This window comes from Doryrhamphus excisus, chromosome 18 (genome assembly GCF_030265055.1).
Source record: "Doryrhamphus excisus isolate RoL2022-K1 chromosome 18, RoL_Dexc_1.0, whole genome shotgun sequence".
Taxonomy (NCBI): domain Eukaryota; kingdom Metazoa; phylum Chordata; class Actinopteri; order Syngnathiformes; family Syngnathidae; genus Doryrhamphus; species Doryrhamphus excisus.
The window spans coordinates 15,650,894-15,668,832 of record NC_080483.1 but is presented as its reverse complement, the minus strand read 5'-3'; the positions used below and the strand labels follow the sequence as shown (position 1 = coordinate 15,668,832).

Sequence of the window (17,939 nt, the reverse complement as noted above, 5' to 3'; positions counted from 1 at the left end):
TTTAAAAATTCAACAATTTTTTTCTTAAATTTTTTAAACATTTTAATACAAAATTTAAATTAAATTAAAAAAAATTAAATTATTTTTTTTAGGAAAGCAGGAAGTGAACAAATGTAACAGTTACTGATTGTAAAAGTACCAAATGGAGGGGTAGGATTTACTCCTTTACTCCTTTTGGACGTGTGGAACTGTGAACTGATTATGTGATGCATTCAATTGTAAACTGATGCACGTTCAAATGAAATTAAACCATTACCATTACATAAATGCATATCACCATAAACGATAAGTAGTAACGGCTACAACTGTTATCATTATTTTAGCTTTTAGAATTTCTTGTTTTTGTTTGAAATTTGTGGAAAGAAGTGCAACAGTTGAAAGCATCATGCTTATAATAGTTCATACGTGAAAAGTTATAAAACACATCAAAATGTAGCTGCATTGTTTCCATACACAGTCAAATAAAGTTCAGTTCTATATTTTGTTATTGTAGTGAACCCAATATCTTGTATTGTGATACCCCCTTAATGTATATGCTTCAAACGTAGTGGGACCAATGAGATGATGATATTTGAGCTGCTGGGACAGTCATGCAGGCTGGTATGCAAGGATGATGAAGCGGGAATGGTTGTTATGCACTCGGAGGCAAAACAACAGCGTGTATGTGTTTGCATGTTTGAGCAGTGCAATTGCTGCTTTCGCAAGGTCATCTTCGGGATCTCCTCAGGTGAGCATTAGTCATCCTGCATCGGTTTACAAACCCATAAATAGTGGCAATTCTTTTTTTTTTTTTTTTTTTCCTTCCCCTCTTATTAACATGGTGGTGCTGCCTAAGCAAGGGGAAATTTTCCCTTAAGGCTGACTTGCGTATTCTGCATTGTGGAAACATGCCACACATAAAGTGAAGCTATGCAATTTGAGCGGTGAGCTCAAGTCGAGACCGTATTTCTCTGCAATTTTGTGTCAGGTTTGGTACTTTAATAGCCCCCTGTGACAAGTGTGAACATACCATATGAATGAAACCGGACCTGTTCCGCTTACAATGCTTGAAATGCAATGAAAGATGATTTAACCTTAGGCATTTTTCATGGAAAAAATATCCTTTTTTTTTTCCTTTTTAAGTGTGTTAAGGCTTTAGCTCAGTCATCATCCTACTGTACCTGAACTACATTTCACTATGCATATGTCACGCAGATATTATTGCAGTTGTTTTGATACTGTGGAAAAGACGAGGAAAACAAATCCCTCACCCTCCATCTGATTTTTTTTTTTTTTTTTTCTGTTGCAGTGGTTTTGTTGTGTTGAGGTGCAGAGTTCTCTCAACGTTTTCCTCAGAGCCTCTTCATGCAGCTTGGCCCACTTTCTCGTTCCCCCTTATGTCGATGCAGCACTTTCAAAAGATGCTCGGGTGGGAGCGGCCAAAACCGCATTTGAGGAGGATTCTATCACAATGCAAAATTTGATAGGCGTATCATAGGTTTAGTTGTAACGTTGCATTTAAACCCTCAGGTCGGCGACGGTGTCCCATAAAACAATATTCTCCTTTTGAGTGACAGGAGTTAGGGTGTGTCTTATCTTCTCATGTGCTCATCATGGCTGCATCTGAAACGTGAAGATCAACTCGAGCTCATATGAGAGGCGGTCGGGTTCGTTTTTATGACAGCCCCCAACTGTATGACTCTCACATGGTCTGCATGCTCTTTTTTGAGGCTTATTGTACCTTTTGTCATACAGTCATCCCTCGTTTGTCATGGTTAATTGATTCCAGATTCCGACTGTGATGTGGGAATTTCTGCAATTTATAAATGGAATATTTTTGTACTTACAGCACAGAAAACGTAGTTAGAACTTTCTAAATATGGGTTTCAATTATATTACTATTTCAGCTCTCAAGACATAAAATAGCACCCCTATAGTACTATAGTACCCATTATGTCATTGTATAGTCATATCACCCTGTACTTCTGTACGTGACAAAAATAAATAAAAATACAAAATAATAATTAAAAAAAAAAAACGTAGGAAAGTACCTAAAAATGTCATCCAATACTTCTCATATCACCTCGTACTTTGGTACGGGACAAAAAATTAAAATTTTTTTAAAAATTTTAAAAATTTTAAAAATTTAAAAAATTTTAAAAAATTTAAAAATTTTAAATTGTAAAATTTAAATGTTTGAAAAATAATAAAAAAAAACCTTAAACTATATTAGGAAAGCAGGAAGTGAACAAATGTAACAGTTACCGATTGTAAAAGTACCAGATGGAGGGGTAGGATTTAATAAGCTTTGCTTCTTCCTACTCCTTTTGGACATGTGGAACTGGGAACTGATTATGTGATGCATTCAATTGTAATCTGATGCATGTTCAAATGAAATAAAACCATTACCATTAACATTACCATAGTCACCACTGGTATTTCCCAATCCCAATATGTAAACATAATTATAGAAAGGAAGACCTAATATAGAATTGGAGAGTTCCTTTTTGTTGTTACAAGGAAATTGTCTTTTAAATGATATTTCACATATGGCAAAAATGGAATAGCTTCATCAAAATTAAAGAGAGACAATGTTTTCCATGTTTTCCTATTACAAACATGCTATGAAAATTCTAATTCTCAGTGCTTACCAAAGATTGTGTGGCTGGAGGAAACTGTCACCATATCCCCCTTTGTCATTGTCTCCCATTGCAATGCAGATAAAGATCAGCCACTTGGCAGCCATCAGCAGATACGACCCTTTTGACTTGCTCTATCTCCATCTTCTTTTTCGTCTCTCGGAATGCTGTGATAGCGAATTACGCCATGTGCGTACATGCATTTAAATATGTGTGGACAACTGTAAATTTTTCTCTAGCAGCTTCTTTCTGACCAATCTGACATAGGAATAAAATACAGTAGGGAGTAAACAAAGGAAATGACTCTTTAATTTTCAGAAAGGGAGTTGCATGCCATCACTCTTTCAGCGGAAAAATGACAAGCATTAAACTGCTAATAAAGCTGCCAGTGACCCTTTTGCCCGCCAGACGATGTGTCTGCACTTGAATTGGCGTCTGCTCCCACCCATCCGCTACTTTTCATTTAGTTGCATGTCTTATAGATGAATGCTTGATGCCGAGACACACACACACACACACACACACACACAGACAGGAAGACAGTAAGACAGGCGGACACACTCAGCAGGCTTCTTCCCATGCTTGTGTTGTGGATTAGTCAAATCCCCTGACTGGCTGCTAAGCTGATTAAGTAGGGTGTTATGCACTGTCCATTTGGAAACACTGGAAAGAGTGCATGCATACACATATATAGCTCATCATAATATTGTCTCCCCTGCTGAACCGCAATGGTATATACGTAATACATGTGAGCGACTTTCACCAGATTTTGATATTTCCTCCTTAACCTTCACAGACAGATGGCGTTGATCATGGTTTTGTGCCCGTGGCTTTGCAGCACTTGGACACTGTGTGTGTGTGTGTGTGTGTGTGTGTGTGTGTGTGACTGAGATGCAGCCTGTTGGAAGAAACTAAAGCCCAGATGGCTGTGTCCGGTGGGGACCGGAAAATAGAGGTGACACCAGGTGGATGGTCACGCGAATGAAGTGGAGAAACCACTAACTGACTTGTGGTTACACTTAGGAATGGCTATTTGACATTTACTCAATCAACTTTGGAGGGGGGGGGGGGTGAATGATCAATTCATTGGTCGCTATGTTTCAGAATGTTTTGAACTGGCGGCGAATTGTCCCACTTTTTTCAATGGTCCTTGAACGCACCATTGTCCCAAATGCCCCAAATGCTGATACTATGTATGCATGAGGGTCGCGGGGGTGCTGTCTTGGGGCGAGAGGCGGGGTACACCCTGGACTGGTCGCCAGCCAATCACAGGGCACATATAGACAAACAACCATTCACACTCACATTCGTACCTATGGACAATTTGGAGTCGCTAATTAACCTAGCATGTTTTTTTTTTTTGGAATGTGGGAGGAAACCGGAGTACACCGGAGAAAACCCACGCATGCACGGAGAGAACATGCAAATTCCACACAGAGATGGCAGAGGGTGGAATTGAACCATGGCTAGCTGTGAGGTCTGCGCACTAACCACTAGACCACCGTGCCGCCCGTTTGATAACTTTCATTTCATTTCATTTTCTACCGCTTTTCCTCACGAGGGTCGTGGGGGGTGCTGGAGCCTATCCCAGCTGTCTTCGGGCGTAAGGCGGGGTACACCCTAGACTGGTCGCCAGCCAATCACAGGGCACATATAGACAAACAACCATTCACACTCACATTCATACCTATGGACAATTTGGAGTCGCTAATTAACCTAGCATGTTTTTTTTTTGGAATGTGGGAGGAAACCGGAGTACCCGGAGAAAAACCACGCATGCACGGGGAGAACATGCAAACTCCACACAAAGATGGCCGAGAGTGGAATTGAACCCCTGGTCTCCTAGCTGTGAGGTCTGCGCACTAACCACTAGACCACCGTGCCGCCCGTTTGACAACTTAATATGCATATTTGCATAAGGGCGCTAGCCAGTTAGCACATTCTCACGCCAGGTTGTGTTTTTGTAGGTATCGTACTTGGTGTGAAAAGCGGAACATGCAACCCTGTTTTGTGCATATGCAAACTTTCTAAAGTGGTATGAAAAAGTATCTGAACCTTTTGGAATTTCTCATATTTCTGCCTAAAATCATCATCAAATGTGATCTGATCTTTGTCAAAATCACACAGATTAAAAAAAACAGTGTCTGCTTTAACTACAACCGCCCAAACATTTATAGGATTTCATATTTTAATGAGGATAGCATGCAAACAATGACAGAAGGGGGAGGAATAAGTAACTGAAACATCACATTTAATATTTTGTGCCCCCCCCCCCCATTTTGGCACCAATAACTTCAACCAGACGCATGCTGTAGCTGCAGATCAGTCTAGATCGGGGCCCCAGGATAGGACCCCTTTAACGACCAAATTATTATTTCTATTGTTTATTTTTGTTCATTAACAAAATTGTGAGAAAGCGTACAAGTCTCATTTGAAGTCCTTGCACATTTCAAAGAGGCACCCAATCCCCCCCCCCCAGATTGGGTTAGTGGAGCAGGAAGGGTGCTGTAAGTGGGTGGAAAGCTACTTAACTTTTGATAAGCGGCCCTTTTCATTATGCATAGAGAACCCCCCACAATCCAACCCGAAAACCCTTGTGCTTGTGCTGCGAGAGAGGAATCAGAGCATGTGATGGCGCAGGGGAAGGTTTCTGCTGTCAGTAGAGGAGTGGGGGTGGGTGGATGGGGGGTGGGGGTTGCTACAATCTATAGCCGTCCTCCAGTCGGAACTGAAACAGATCTGAAACTGACGTCTATTGTTCTTAGTGTTTTACACCCAGTTGGTTGACATGGGAGACCGACCTCCTCCAAGTAGCACTGCACCCTCTGACCCCCCCTGACCCCGTAGTCCAAGCCTGGGCAAAGAAACCCCCCCCCCCCCCGGCAGGAGGGAGCCCACGCAGCTCAGAACCTGGCCCGCAGATGCATCAACACAACTTCCTAATGCAAACATCTCATCTTCCAGTCTGCTGACGGAGGCTTACTGGCTTTGAAAAGGTTAATGACTTCCTGAACTGGTCACCGAGGTGAAGAAAAAACGGGGAGGAATTTACCCCCGGTTGATCAAACACACCTCGAAATAACACCCCCTTCTTTTTCTTTGTCATCATCATCTTCGTTATATGGCGAAATCGCCTCATTCTGTCATTAGCATAACTCACAGGAATATATTTTCTTACAAAGTCGTCAATTTTTCATCAATTATCCTCAAGAGGGTCGCAGGGTTGTGCTGGAGCCTATCCCAGCTGTCTTCGGGCAAGAGTCGGGGTACATCCTGGACTGGTGGCCAGCCAATCACAGGACACATATAGACAAACAACCATTCACACTCACATTCATACCTATGGACAATTTGGAGTCGCCAATTAACCTAGCATGTTTTTGGAATGTGGGAGGAAACCGGAGTACCCGGAGAAAACCCACGCATGCACGGGGAGAACATGCTAACTCCACACAGAGATGGCCGAGGGTGGAATTGAACCCTGGTCTCCTAGCTGTGAGGTCTGCGTGCTAACCACTCGACCGCCGTGCAGCCCGTTTTGAAACCATTAATTTTCTACCGCTTTTCCTCACGAGGGTCGCGGGGGTGCTGGAGCCTATCCCAGCTGTCTTTGGGCGAGAGGCGGGGTACACCCTGGACTGGTGGCCAGCCTATCACAGGGCACATATAGACAAACAACCATTCACACTCACATTCATACCTATGGACAAATTTGGAGTCGCTAATTAACCTAGCATGTTTTTGGAATGTGGGAGGAAACCGGAGAAAAACTAGAAAACTAACATTCATTCATTCATTCATTTTCTACCGCTTATCCTCAAGAGGGTCGCAGGGGGTGCTGGAGCCTATCCCAGCTATGTTGGGCATATAGGCAAACAACCATTCACATTAAAACCCTCTCCCGCATTCATTCATTCATTTCTACCGCTTATCCTCACAAAGGTCGCGAGGGTGCTGGAGCCTATCCCAGCTGTCTTTGTGCGAGAGGCGGGGGTCCACCCTGGACTGGTGGCCAGCCAATCACAGGACACATATAGACAAACAACCATTCACACTCACATTCATACCTATGGACAATATGGAGTCGCTAATTAACCTAGCATGTTTTTGGAATGGGGGAGGAAACTGGGAGAACATGCAAACTCCACACAGAGTTGTGGGTGGAATTGAACCTGGGTGTTCTAGCTGTGAAGCCTGCGTGCTAACCACTCGTACACCGTGCAGCCCGTTATTTTGAACTAAAAAAATTATTATTGAATAATTAATGTATTCATATTAAAACAGGAATCACATTAAATGTAGGTTTGTGTCAAATAAATGTTTTTGGAATGTGGGCAGGAAACCGAAGTTAAAACTAACATAAGTACAAAAAAAATACAGATTCTAACTTCTGAAATCCCGTCCTTGCTTATTTTTCTTGGTCATAGTGCATAAGAAAAAAAAAATCCCCACTTCTCCATTGTTCTCGTCTTTTCACATAGTTGTCATGTCTGCTGCATTTTGACACTTTTGGCAAGTTTTCCATGTCTAAAAGTTACCGCACTTGTTAACTCGCCTCATTAAGACAACACCGCTTCTCCTGAAGTTGCTGGGATTTGGGTAACGGACAACATACCGTTCACTAAGCCCATAGTGTGCATGCATATGTGTGTTTTCTAGACCCAGTACTCGACCCCAAAAAAAAGACATTCCATTACAAGAATACTTTCTTTTCCTATACTCCCCGTGTGTGAAGTACAGTCATAGTACGCAGGCATGTCTGGAACTAATAGATTCCACCCTGCTTAAGAATCCTTTTTAGGAAATACTACCTGGAACCTGAGGCCACCCAACTATTCAGTTGCCGGTTTTTCTGTTTTTCACTGTCACACACGGACCCGGTCTTGCTCACAAACGCCTGTCCCGCCTGTGTGCCCACACATGCTTCCTGTAGTTGTTTTAGTATAAGCCGCCTCCCATTTGCTCCCTATTGGCAGTCAACTGGCCCCCCGTCCCTTCTCCTGCAAAGACAAATGAATGGACCCAAAGTGGTGATTTCTGATTTATGTATTTTTTGCATGTTTTTTTTTTTTTTAAGGAGGCAAAAAAAACATGCAAAAAAAAACTGACACTTATATGTGTTGCATTTTTTTACGCTTCCACAGCATTTTTGTGACACTGAATGTGCCATTTTGCTAAAAAAAAAAAAAAAATCAGATGGAAAAAAAAGCCTACAGGAAATGAGCCCTTTTAAAAAGCATTTGGCAAATAAGTCGAGGCCCAATTGCTGTCGGAGTATGTGTTGAGCCCAAGCCCCCGGCCCCCGGCCCCCGGCTGTTTCCAGGTGTTACGATTGCCCGAGGCAGTAAATGCGGCTCTTGTGTGGCGCCAATTTGCTTGGAGCAGCCTCTTCTGTCATGAAGTTCTTCTTTCTCTTTGGGCTTTTTCCCTTTAGGGGTCGCCACAGCAAATCGATCTCCTCTTCTGCATCTGTCTCTCTCACACCAAATACCCTCATGTCCTCCTTCACTACATCCATGAACCTCTTCTTTGGTTTTCCTCTATATTCACTATCTCTCAACCATCTCAGTCTGGCCTAAAGGACTTCATCTCCAAGGCCTCTAACATGTAATGTCCCTCTCATGTACTTGTTCCTGATCCTATCCATCCTGGTCACTCCCAATGAGAACCTCAAACAATTATTGCTTAACATAATTTTCAACGGACAATAGAAAAGCAGAAAAAAACTAGAAGAAAATGAAAAAAAAATGGATTCTTCTCAATGTGATGTTACAGGGAAAAGCGGTTCCATTTGTGCCTTGGCATGAGTGTTTATGTGACAGACAGCAATGCCCTTTTGGCGGAGGCTTTATTTGCTTGAAATTTTCTAACCGCATGCTAACATGCAGCATGTCTGAATGATTTGAGGCAGCGGCCTTAAGCCTTAAGACCTGAGGAACGAGTAAAATCTCCGCCAAGGACAATAGACGGTCTTTCAGCTCTGTGCAAGTACTCAATTGCACACAAGGTCAGCGTTGTAGTCATTCAGAAATGAATGAAAACATAAATGATGAAAGCATTGATGATACAAAATGGTCAAATTTTGCAGTTACAATTTGAGACAAATTGCAAGTAAATTTTTTTGTCTTGAGTTGACAAGGGACGCACTTTTTACCGTTAGAATGTTGAGTCAATGGATGATAACTTGTCACGGGCTAAGCTAGCATGTGTGAGTACTCACTTTTTGATCTTATTGCCTTTTGACTTTTTTTTGGCAGTTTTTGATATCGTACTTAAAATAAATATCCAGCCCGACTGGAACCTGTGAGGTGTCGACTAAATGGTCAAATTTTGCAGTTAAAATTTCAGACAAATTGCAAGTAAATTTTTTGTCTACTATTGAGTTGACAAGGGACGCACTTTTTACCGTTAGAATGTTGAGTCAATGGACGATAGCTTGTCACCGGCTAAATTTATTGATGCTAGCATGTAGCATGCATGCACCTTTCGATCTCATTGCATTTCGACTTTTTTTTGATATCGTAATTAAACATCCAGCCTGACTGGAACCTGTGAGGTGTCGACTAAATGGTCAAATTTTGCAGTTGAAATTTGAGACAAATTGCAAGTAAATTTTTTGTCTACTATTGAGTTGACAAGGGATGCACTTTTTTCTGTTAGCCTATCAATGCTAGCACGTGTGATTACTCACCTTTCGATCTTATTGCATTTCGACTTTTTTTTGGCATTTTTTAATATCGTACTTAAAATAAATATCCAGCCCGACTGGAACCTGTGAGGTGTCGACTAAATGGTCAAATTTTGCAGTTAAAATTTCAGACAAATTGCAAGTAAATTTGTTGTCTACTATTGAGTTGACAAGGGACGCACTTTTTACCGTTAGAATGTTGAGTCAATGGACGATAGCTTGTCACCGGCTAAATTTATTGATGCTAGCATGTGTGAGTACTCACCTTTCGATCTCATTGCATTTCGACTTTTTTTTGGCATTTTTTGATATCGTACTTAAACATCCAGCCTGACTGGAACCTGTGAGGTGTCGACTAAATGGTCAAATTTTGCAGTTGAAATTTGAGACAAATTGCAAGTAAATTTTTTGTCTACTATTGAGTTGACAAGGGATGCACTTTTTTCTGTTAGCCTATCAATGCTAGCACGTGTGATTACTCACCTTTCGATCTTATTGCATTTCGACTTTTTTTTGGCATTTTTTAATATCGTACTTAAAATAAATATCCAGCCCGACTGGAACCTGTGAGGTGTCGACTAAATGGTCAAATTTTGCAGTTAAAATTTCAGACAAATTGCAAGTAAATTTGTTGTCTACTATTGAGTTGACAAGGGACGCACTTTTTACCGTTAGAATGTTGAGTCAATGGACGATAGCTTGTCACCGGCTAAATTTATTGATGCTAGCATGTGTGAGTACTCACCTTTCGATCTCATTGCATTTCGACTTTTTTTTGGCATTTTTTGATATCGTACTTAAACATCCAGCCTGACTGGAACCTGTGAGGTGTCGACTAAATGGTCAAATTTTGCAGTTGAAATTTGAGACAAATTGCAAGTAAATTTTTTGTCTACTATTGAGTTGACAAGGGATGCACTTTTTTCTGTTAGCCTATCAATGCTAGCACGTGTGATTACTCACCTTTCGATCTTATTGCATTTCGACTTTTTTTTGGCATTTTTTAATATCGTACTTAAAATAAATATCCAGCCCGACTGGAACCTGTGAGGTGTCGACTAAATGGTCAAATTTTGCAGTTAAAATTTCAGACAAATTGCAAGTAATTTTTTTGAGTGTGAGTACTCACCTTTCGATCTCATTGCCTTTTGACTTTTTTTTTTGGCATTTTTTGATATCGTACTTAAAATAAATATCCAGCCCGAGTGGAACCTGCGAGGTGTTTGTGATTAAATGTTCTGCACCACAAAGATAACATTCAGTAAAGGGTCGTAGTTCATGTGAAGGAGGGCAGATGTTTGGCCATCCAAAGCAAAAAGACCATGTAGGACTGTGTCATGGTAAAAGGACCAGTCGCTAGGATTTTGAGCTTTAAAGCGACATAGTAGAGAGCACCAGTGAAGTATAATCCCAGATTCAGTGCAAGACCTGCTCTCATCTGTCTGGAAAAAGTGACTGGGCTTTCTGGAGGGGGTGGAGGCGATACATTCCACTTCACATCCCACTTCTTTCTGGCTGAGGAGATGATGACCATTACAGAGGGACCAGATCGACCTGCACCAGTCACTCCGATGGTGTCTCTTTTTTTTTTTTTTTGGACCGACTATAACAGCTTCTAAGGGCTTGAGTTTTTATTACTGAAGGAAATTCAGCTAAGCAGCCAGGAACAACAATGGCTAGTGTAAGGAGCACAGGGTTCATTATGGTTGAGTCACAGAGACATGTACTTTGTAAATGGAGTGTGCTGTTGGAAACATTTATCACAATGTGTTTCAGAAGTTTGATGGAATTTTAGCCCCTTTAAGGAATACCACTGCCACGGACACTTACACAATCTGTTTGAATCCAATACAAAAGATGCAAGGTCCTCTTTTATGGAAAATGATGTTATGACAGTAATATGTTTATATATTATATCTTACCAACAAACATGACAAAATATCATCTGCATCACTTGTTTGTTGAAGTACTCATGGTTGGATTTGAAGTAATGAAGGCCCACCACTTCATGGAACACAGTTTTGTAAAAAAAAATAATAATAATAATAATAATAATCGTAAAAATAAATACATATCGTTCAGTCAGCTACAGACCTGGGAGCTATAAATGTTCTTGTTTGGTTTTTCTCCAACCCTGCTCCTTAATGTTCCAGTCTTATGTGATATTTAAGGCGGCCAGAAATATAATAATATCATATCACCTCGTACTTCAGTACGAGGTACATTATTAAAAAAAATATATATATTTAAAAAATTAAAAAAAAACTTAAACTGTATTATCGAAAGCAGGAAGTTAAAAATTTAAATAAAAAAAATTGAAAATTAAATTATTTTTTTAATTAAATTATTTTTTTAATTAAAAAAATAAATTTAATTAAAAAAAATAAATTTATTAAAAAAAATTAAAAATAAATTTAATTAAAAAAAATTAAAAACTTTTTTTAATTTAATTAAAAAAAATTAAATTTATTTTTTTTAGGAAAGCAGGAAGTGAACAAATGTAACAGTTACTGACTGTAAAAGTACCAGATGGAGGGGTAGGATTTTATAAGATTTGCTTCTTCCTACTCCTTTTGGACATGTGGAACTGTGAACTGATTATGTGATGCATTCAATTGTAATCTGATGCATGTTCAAATGAAATCAAACCAATACCATTACCATATTTGTTATATTGAACAAATGGATACAATACAGTGCTTCTTGGAGCCAGACGTGGATACACACAGTTCAATTTTTATTTCCTATTACTATTTACGTATTGTGCAAGTGTCACAGCGCTCCTTTAATTGTGTGTCACCGATGTCACCGTTTGTCTGTGGTATGCATCGTTGTTGTCCTGTGACAGCTAATTACAAGGCTGCCACTTTGTGGTTTTGTGTCACAGCCTCAGGAGGCGGGAGACAGACTCCATCCCCATCATTGACGGCGTTGTGCACATTGCTCACAAATATGCCACAACCGCACACCATTACATAAGCGGAGGACGGTAACACATGTTGTCAAAGCAAATACCCACAACAGGTCATTAGCTGCGGCGTAGTCTATGTGTATGTTTAGTGTGTCTTTGGGTCTTTTTCTGACGGCGTGAGACACATTGAAACAAGGGGGGGGGGGGGGGGGGTCGGACATATTTAGAGATTCCACTTCTCTTTGTGGTAATGAGAAGTGCACTCTCAGCCGTAAAAAAGCACAAAGGCAGTATCAACAGACGCTGTTGGCTCAACAAACGGGGCGCTCTCTGTTCTCTGTACGTATGGGACGGTGTATGCGTGTGTCGGGGGAACTTATTGCCGATACGAAATCAGGATGGAGGGCAAAGCACTTTGCTTCCTCTACGGTCAACGTTGTAAAGGTAGGACACATACACACATATACACACATATATACACACATACAGCATTGGCAGGCCGCTATGAGACCGTAGCATTAATCCGTCAGCTGTCGGCACCGATCCATTTGTCATTAATGTGTTTGTGCATGTGAGTGTGCACGTGGCGAATGCTTCCTGTAATACACACGATCCTCCAGAGGATGTTTTTTTTTTTTTTTTTTTCTTTATTCATTGTGATTGAATGTGTCTGAGTGGAGTCTATTAATTTGAGACCAGACTGAGAGCAGTGCGGAAGCAAAGGGGGGGGGGGGGAATGAAAAGTGATAAACTGTGATAATTGGCTGCCTCTGGAGATGTACGTATGTATGTATGTATGTGGAAGACATTAGGTTTATATGGATATATGGTATAAATCCGCATAAGGGTGTTGGGATTCTAACAAAAGCGCAACAAAAGGCTACATTCACACTGTAGATATGATGCCAAATTGGGATTTTTGACCCCCAAAAATGCGACCAAGTCCAGAAAGTGACATGCATTTGCACGACATCGCGTGCATTTCCGTGTGTTGACAGACATAAATATCGCTGCAGTGTGTGCGACACCACTGATGTCATTTCCTGGGTAATACTTTGAGCTAATACTTTGTGGAAACACACTTAATGTCCATTCATCCATCTTCTATGCCACTTATACTCACTAGGGCCGTGTGTATGCTGGATCCTACACCAGCCGGGTACACCCTGGACTGGTCGCCAGTCAATCACAGCACATTACAGTATAGAGAAATGTTCCCACTCCCATGTCCTAAAAATACCTAAAAATGTCATCCAATACTTCTCATATCACCTTGTACTTTGGTATGAAAATGTAAAAAATGTTAAACATTTAAAAATTTTTAAACATTTTTAAAAAATTTTAAAAATTAAAAAAAATGTTTTTAATTTAAATGTTTTTTTAAAATTTTAAAATGTTTAAAATGTTTAAAATGGTAAAAAATTTTAAAAATTTTAAAAATTTTTAAAAATTTTAAAAATTTTAAAAATTTATGATGTGCTATATATATCACTATATTGACACTTACTATGGTACCCATTATGTCATTGGATGCTCATATCATTAGGTACATTATTTAAAAAAAAACTTAAACTGTATTATGGAAAGCAGGAAGTTAAAAATTAAATTAAAAAAAATTAAAAATTAAATTATTATTCTTTTAATTAAAATTTTAATTTTTTTTTTTTTTAAATACCAGATGGAGGGGTAGGATTTAATAAGCTTTGCTTCTTTCTACTCCTTTTGGACATGTGGAACTGGGAACTGATTATGGGATGCACTCAATTGTAATCTGATGCATGTTCAAATGAAATTAAACCATTACCATTACATTACAGTATAGACAAATATTCCCATTCCCATTCATACCTATGGACCATTTAGAGTCATCAAGTAACCTTCACTAACACCTTTTTTTCCAAGTCTTGCACCATAAAGCATGACTTTTGATGACAGATATATTGGAAATATGCAAATTGACCGTTCACATGGAGGTACAAACCAGATTTGACCTGCGGTGTGAACATTCCTGTAGCCTGAGTGGGTGTTCATGGATCTGGGCTTTCTAATTCTACAACCCCAGCGAACTTCCAATGAAGATACTATGTTCACCAAACTTGTTTCTTCCCACCTCAACAGAGATCCGTGCCCAGCTGGTGGAGCAGCTCAAATGTCTGGACCAGCAGTGTGAGCTCAGGGTGCAGCTGCTGCAGGACCTGCAGGACTTCTTCAGAAAGAAAGCGGAGATCGAGATGGACTACAGCCGCAACATGGAGAAGCTGGCCGAGCGTTTCCTCACCAAGACGCGCAGTACCAAGGACCACCTTATGAAGTACGACACACAGGAACACACTCAACTGTCTAAATGTTGTCTTTCTGTTGTCTAAATATCACAGATGACTTTGTGTCCTCCTGAAAAATAATAGCAAGATTGGGGAAAAAAAACATTGCAGACATTTCCTTTTCCATTCCCTATTATTAACTCCTGAAAAACCCCGTTCCACACTTCCTGTTAAAGTTTCCCCTTCTGTCTTCCTTTATTTCATTTCTTTCACTTTGCATTGTTCTTCTACGTCTGCCTTCCTTCTACTGTACATCATGTCATCTTCCACGGACGCCATAAACCAGGGGTGGGCAAACTTTTTGACTCGTGGGCCGCATTGATTTAACAAAACGGGGGGGGCAGACTATATATTTTACACGCAACAATCCACCTGGTATTATTGTATCTGTAAAAGTGTCACGCAATCTGCTATTATTATTTATTATTTTATATTTTTTTTAAATATTTTATATTTAAATTTATTTAAATAAATATATTAAATTAAATATAATATTAAATATATTTAAATATTTTAAATTTTATTATTATTATTATTATTATTATTATTATTATTATTATTGTGTCCCTTTTTTCAGGAGCACTTTGTAAACAACAGACCATGTCAAATAACAAAATTGATAAAACCATCAAAAGGTTGGCTCAAGCCATGATGCCAGTTCGTATGTTGAGTTTAAATGAAATACTTTGGAAAGAACAGACGGGCCGCATTCAAACACTTGGCGGGCCGGGTGTGGCCCCCAGGCCGTAGTTTGCCCACCCCTGCCATAAACTATTTAGATACCCTGCAGCTCAAATGAAAGAGACAATCGTTTAGTGTTCAGTGCATATTGGTGGAGCGGGCAGCAAGGAGAACATTTTTTTTCTTCTTTATTTCAAACATGAAAAACATCCAAAAACCAAAATCAACACAAATAAAAATACCTATGTACATATAAAAGTACACATGTTCGAAAGGGGCGGCACGGCGATCGAGTGGTTAGCGAGCAGACCTCACAGCTAGGAGACCAGGGTTCAATTCCACCCTCGGCCATCTCTGTTTGCATGTTCTCCCCGTGCATGCGTGGGTTTTCTCCGGGTATTCCGGTTTCCTCCCACATTCCAAAAACATGCTAGGTTAATTAGCGACTCCAAATTGTCCATAGGTATGAATGTGAGTGTGAATGGTTGTTTGTCTATATGTGCCCTGTGATTGGCTGGCCACCAGTCCAGGGTGTACCTCGCCCCAACACAGCTCGCGACCCTCGTGAGGATAAGCGGAAGAAAATGAATGAATGAATGAATGTTCGAAAGGGAGTGGGAAGAAGTCAAGATTTATCTAGTCCCACCCCCCTAGCCACCCAGATTCCAAACTCATCCCAACAAAACGTATATTATTCCTTGTCTACCATATTCTTTAAAATACCTCCAATTAAATAATCACACTTGAGTATTACTACTTCCCAACATTGGATACTTCTAGTAAAGCTCCAGATTATGATTCTACTGAATTGCTGATATTTCTACATTCTCCATGTGCTCGCTGCTTTTGCTCCGTCCGGGTGCCATGTTGGAATTTCAGCTATTTTCTGGCTAAGTGTGTGCATTTTTTTTTTAACTAAGCTGTGTGTGTGTGTGTTCTATATACGTGTATTGAGTCCCTAGGGGCCGCTGGTATTTGCAAACTACTGACTGCTGCAGGGTATAACCGTATTGTGCGTGCCCTTTGGCTGCCTGGCAGATGAGTCACATGGCGATGTCTCCGCAATTTGTCGCTCAAGCCTACCGTCACGCTGAATATTATCCCGGGCTCGGCGTTACTAAGCTGCAGTCCTTACTTAACTCATGGCAACAGCTACTCGGAATTCAGAGGGAACGCAGTACAAAGCCGCATACTTGCTATAGGACAGGGGTGGGCAAACTACGGCCCGGGGGCCACATGCGGCCCACTAAGCGTTTGAATCCGGCCCGCCAGTTGCTTTCTATGGTCATGCTTTTATTTCATTTGAACATGCATCAGATTACAATTGAATGCATCCCATAATCAGTTCCCAGTTCCACATGTCCGAAAGGAGTAGGAAGAAGCAAAGCTTATTAAATCCTACCCCTCCATCTGGTACTTTTACAATCAGTAACTGTTACATTTGTTCACTTCCTGCTTTCCATAATACAGTTTAAGGTTTTTTTTTTGTTTTTTTTAAATAATGTACCTCGTACCGAAGTACGAAGTGATGTGACCCTACAATGACATAATAATTTGATCACTTCCTGCTTTCCTAATATGGTTTAAGGTTTTTTTGTTTGTTTGTTTTTTTTGTTTGTCACGTACCGAAGTATGAAGTGATATGACCATACCATGGCATAATGGGTACCATGGTAACTGTCAATATAGTGATTTATTGTATTTATTAGTGATTCTTTAGCAAACATCAACTGCTTCTAAATATTTCAAATTTTAACAATTTTAACAACAGCTGGCAACATAAGTCAAGTCGGATGTTTGATTCAGAAAAAACAAAACTGTAAAATGAAATTTCGTAATTTGCTGTGGTCTGATAGTGACAGCTGATAGTATGATTTACAGATAAAATTAGACTAATAATTCAATGCCGACTGTCAGAATTATAAGCGTAAAATAGTGTGTATTAAATATAAATTCTGCCCCCCCCCTTGGGACAATTTTGTTAAATCAAAGTGGCCCGCGAGTCAAAAAGTTTGCCCACCCCTGCTATAGGATATATTTTTAAAATTTGCATTCAATTGTCAATATGGACAAACCGGCCTATGTAGCATGGCGCCCCCCGCCTTCTCACCACATCTGGTACGGTCAAGCATATCCAGGAGGGGCCCCTCTTTCTCTCTCTTGTGTATGCCTGCAAAAGGATCTCCTTTTGAGTTCTTTATCCAGTTTCACGCTGAAAATCCCCTTCTCACACTGGGCAGCACAAACGGAGAGTCAGCATCGCGGGTGAAGCTTGGGAGTTGAAAGTATTTGCCATAAGCTGCAGAGGAACTTCTGCTCATATGCTAAAAAGTTATTGATATTTCAAGAACAAACGTGGAAAAAGCGTATTAGTATAATACATTTCTATGCTACAAATATTGGATCCTGGATTATTTGTTTTTTGAAAACATCCATCATGGCGTCGCTGCCGACATCGTCTAATTCTGAAGGAAACAGCAAAAAGTGATGAACCGGTGCCTCTTAAACAAGTATTTTATTAGCGGTTAGCAAATCAAATGATGGCAATTAGGTGAGTGAATCACATTGCTGTGACAATTTAAAGCCGTCACAATGAAACACCACCGATTTAGATCCGATACCAAGTGCTGATTTTTGCACAAGCTGCAAAATCTAGCGCTTCCGTTTCTCTGTGTATTTTTATCACCTTTGCTTCACAAATTATTGTTTTTTACCATTGA

The 17,939-nt window shown here is 40.1% G+C and overlaps 1 protein-coding gene across 2 annotated transcripts in view; it reads left to right on the top strand.

The window, feature by feature from the left end:
- srgap2 (SLIT-ROBO Rho GTPase activating protein 2) overlaps nt 1–17,939 on the top strand; it is an 80,947-nt gene that overhangs the window by 29,390 nt on the left and 33,618 nt on the right. For both annotated transcript variants that reach the window (XM_058055621.1, XM_058055620.1), the window contains exon 2: nt 14,336–14,528. In XM_058055621.1, coding sequence (XP_057911604.1) covers nt 14,336–14,528 — 193 coding nt within the window. The remainder of the gene's footprint in view (nt 1–14,335; nt 14,529–17,939) is intronic.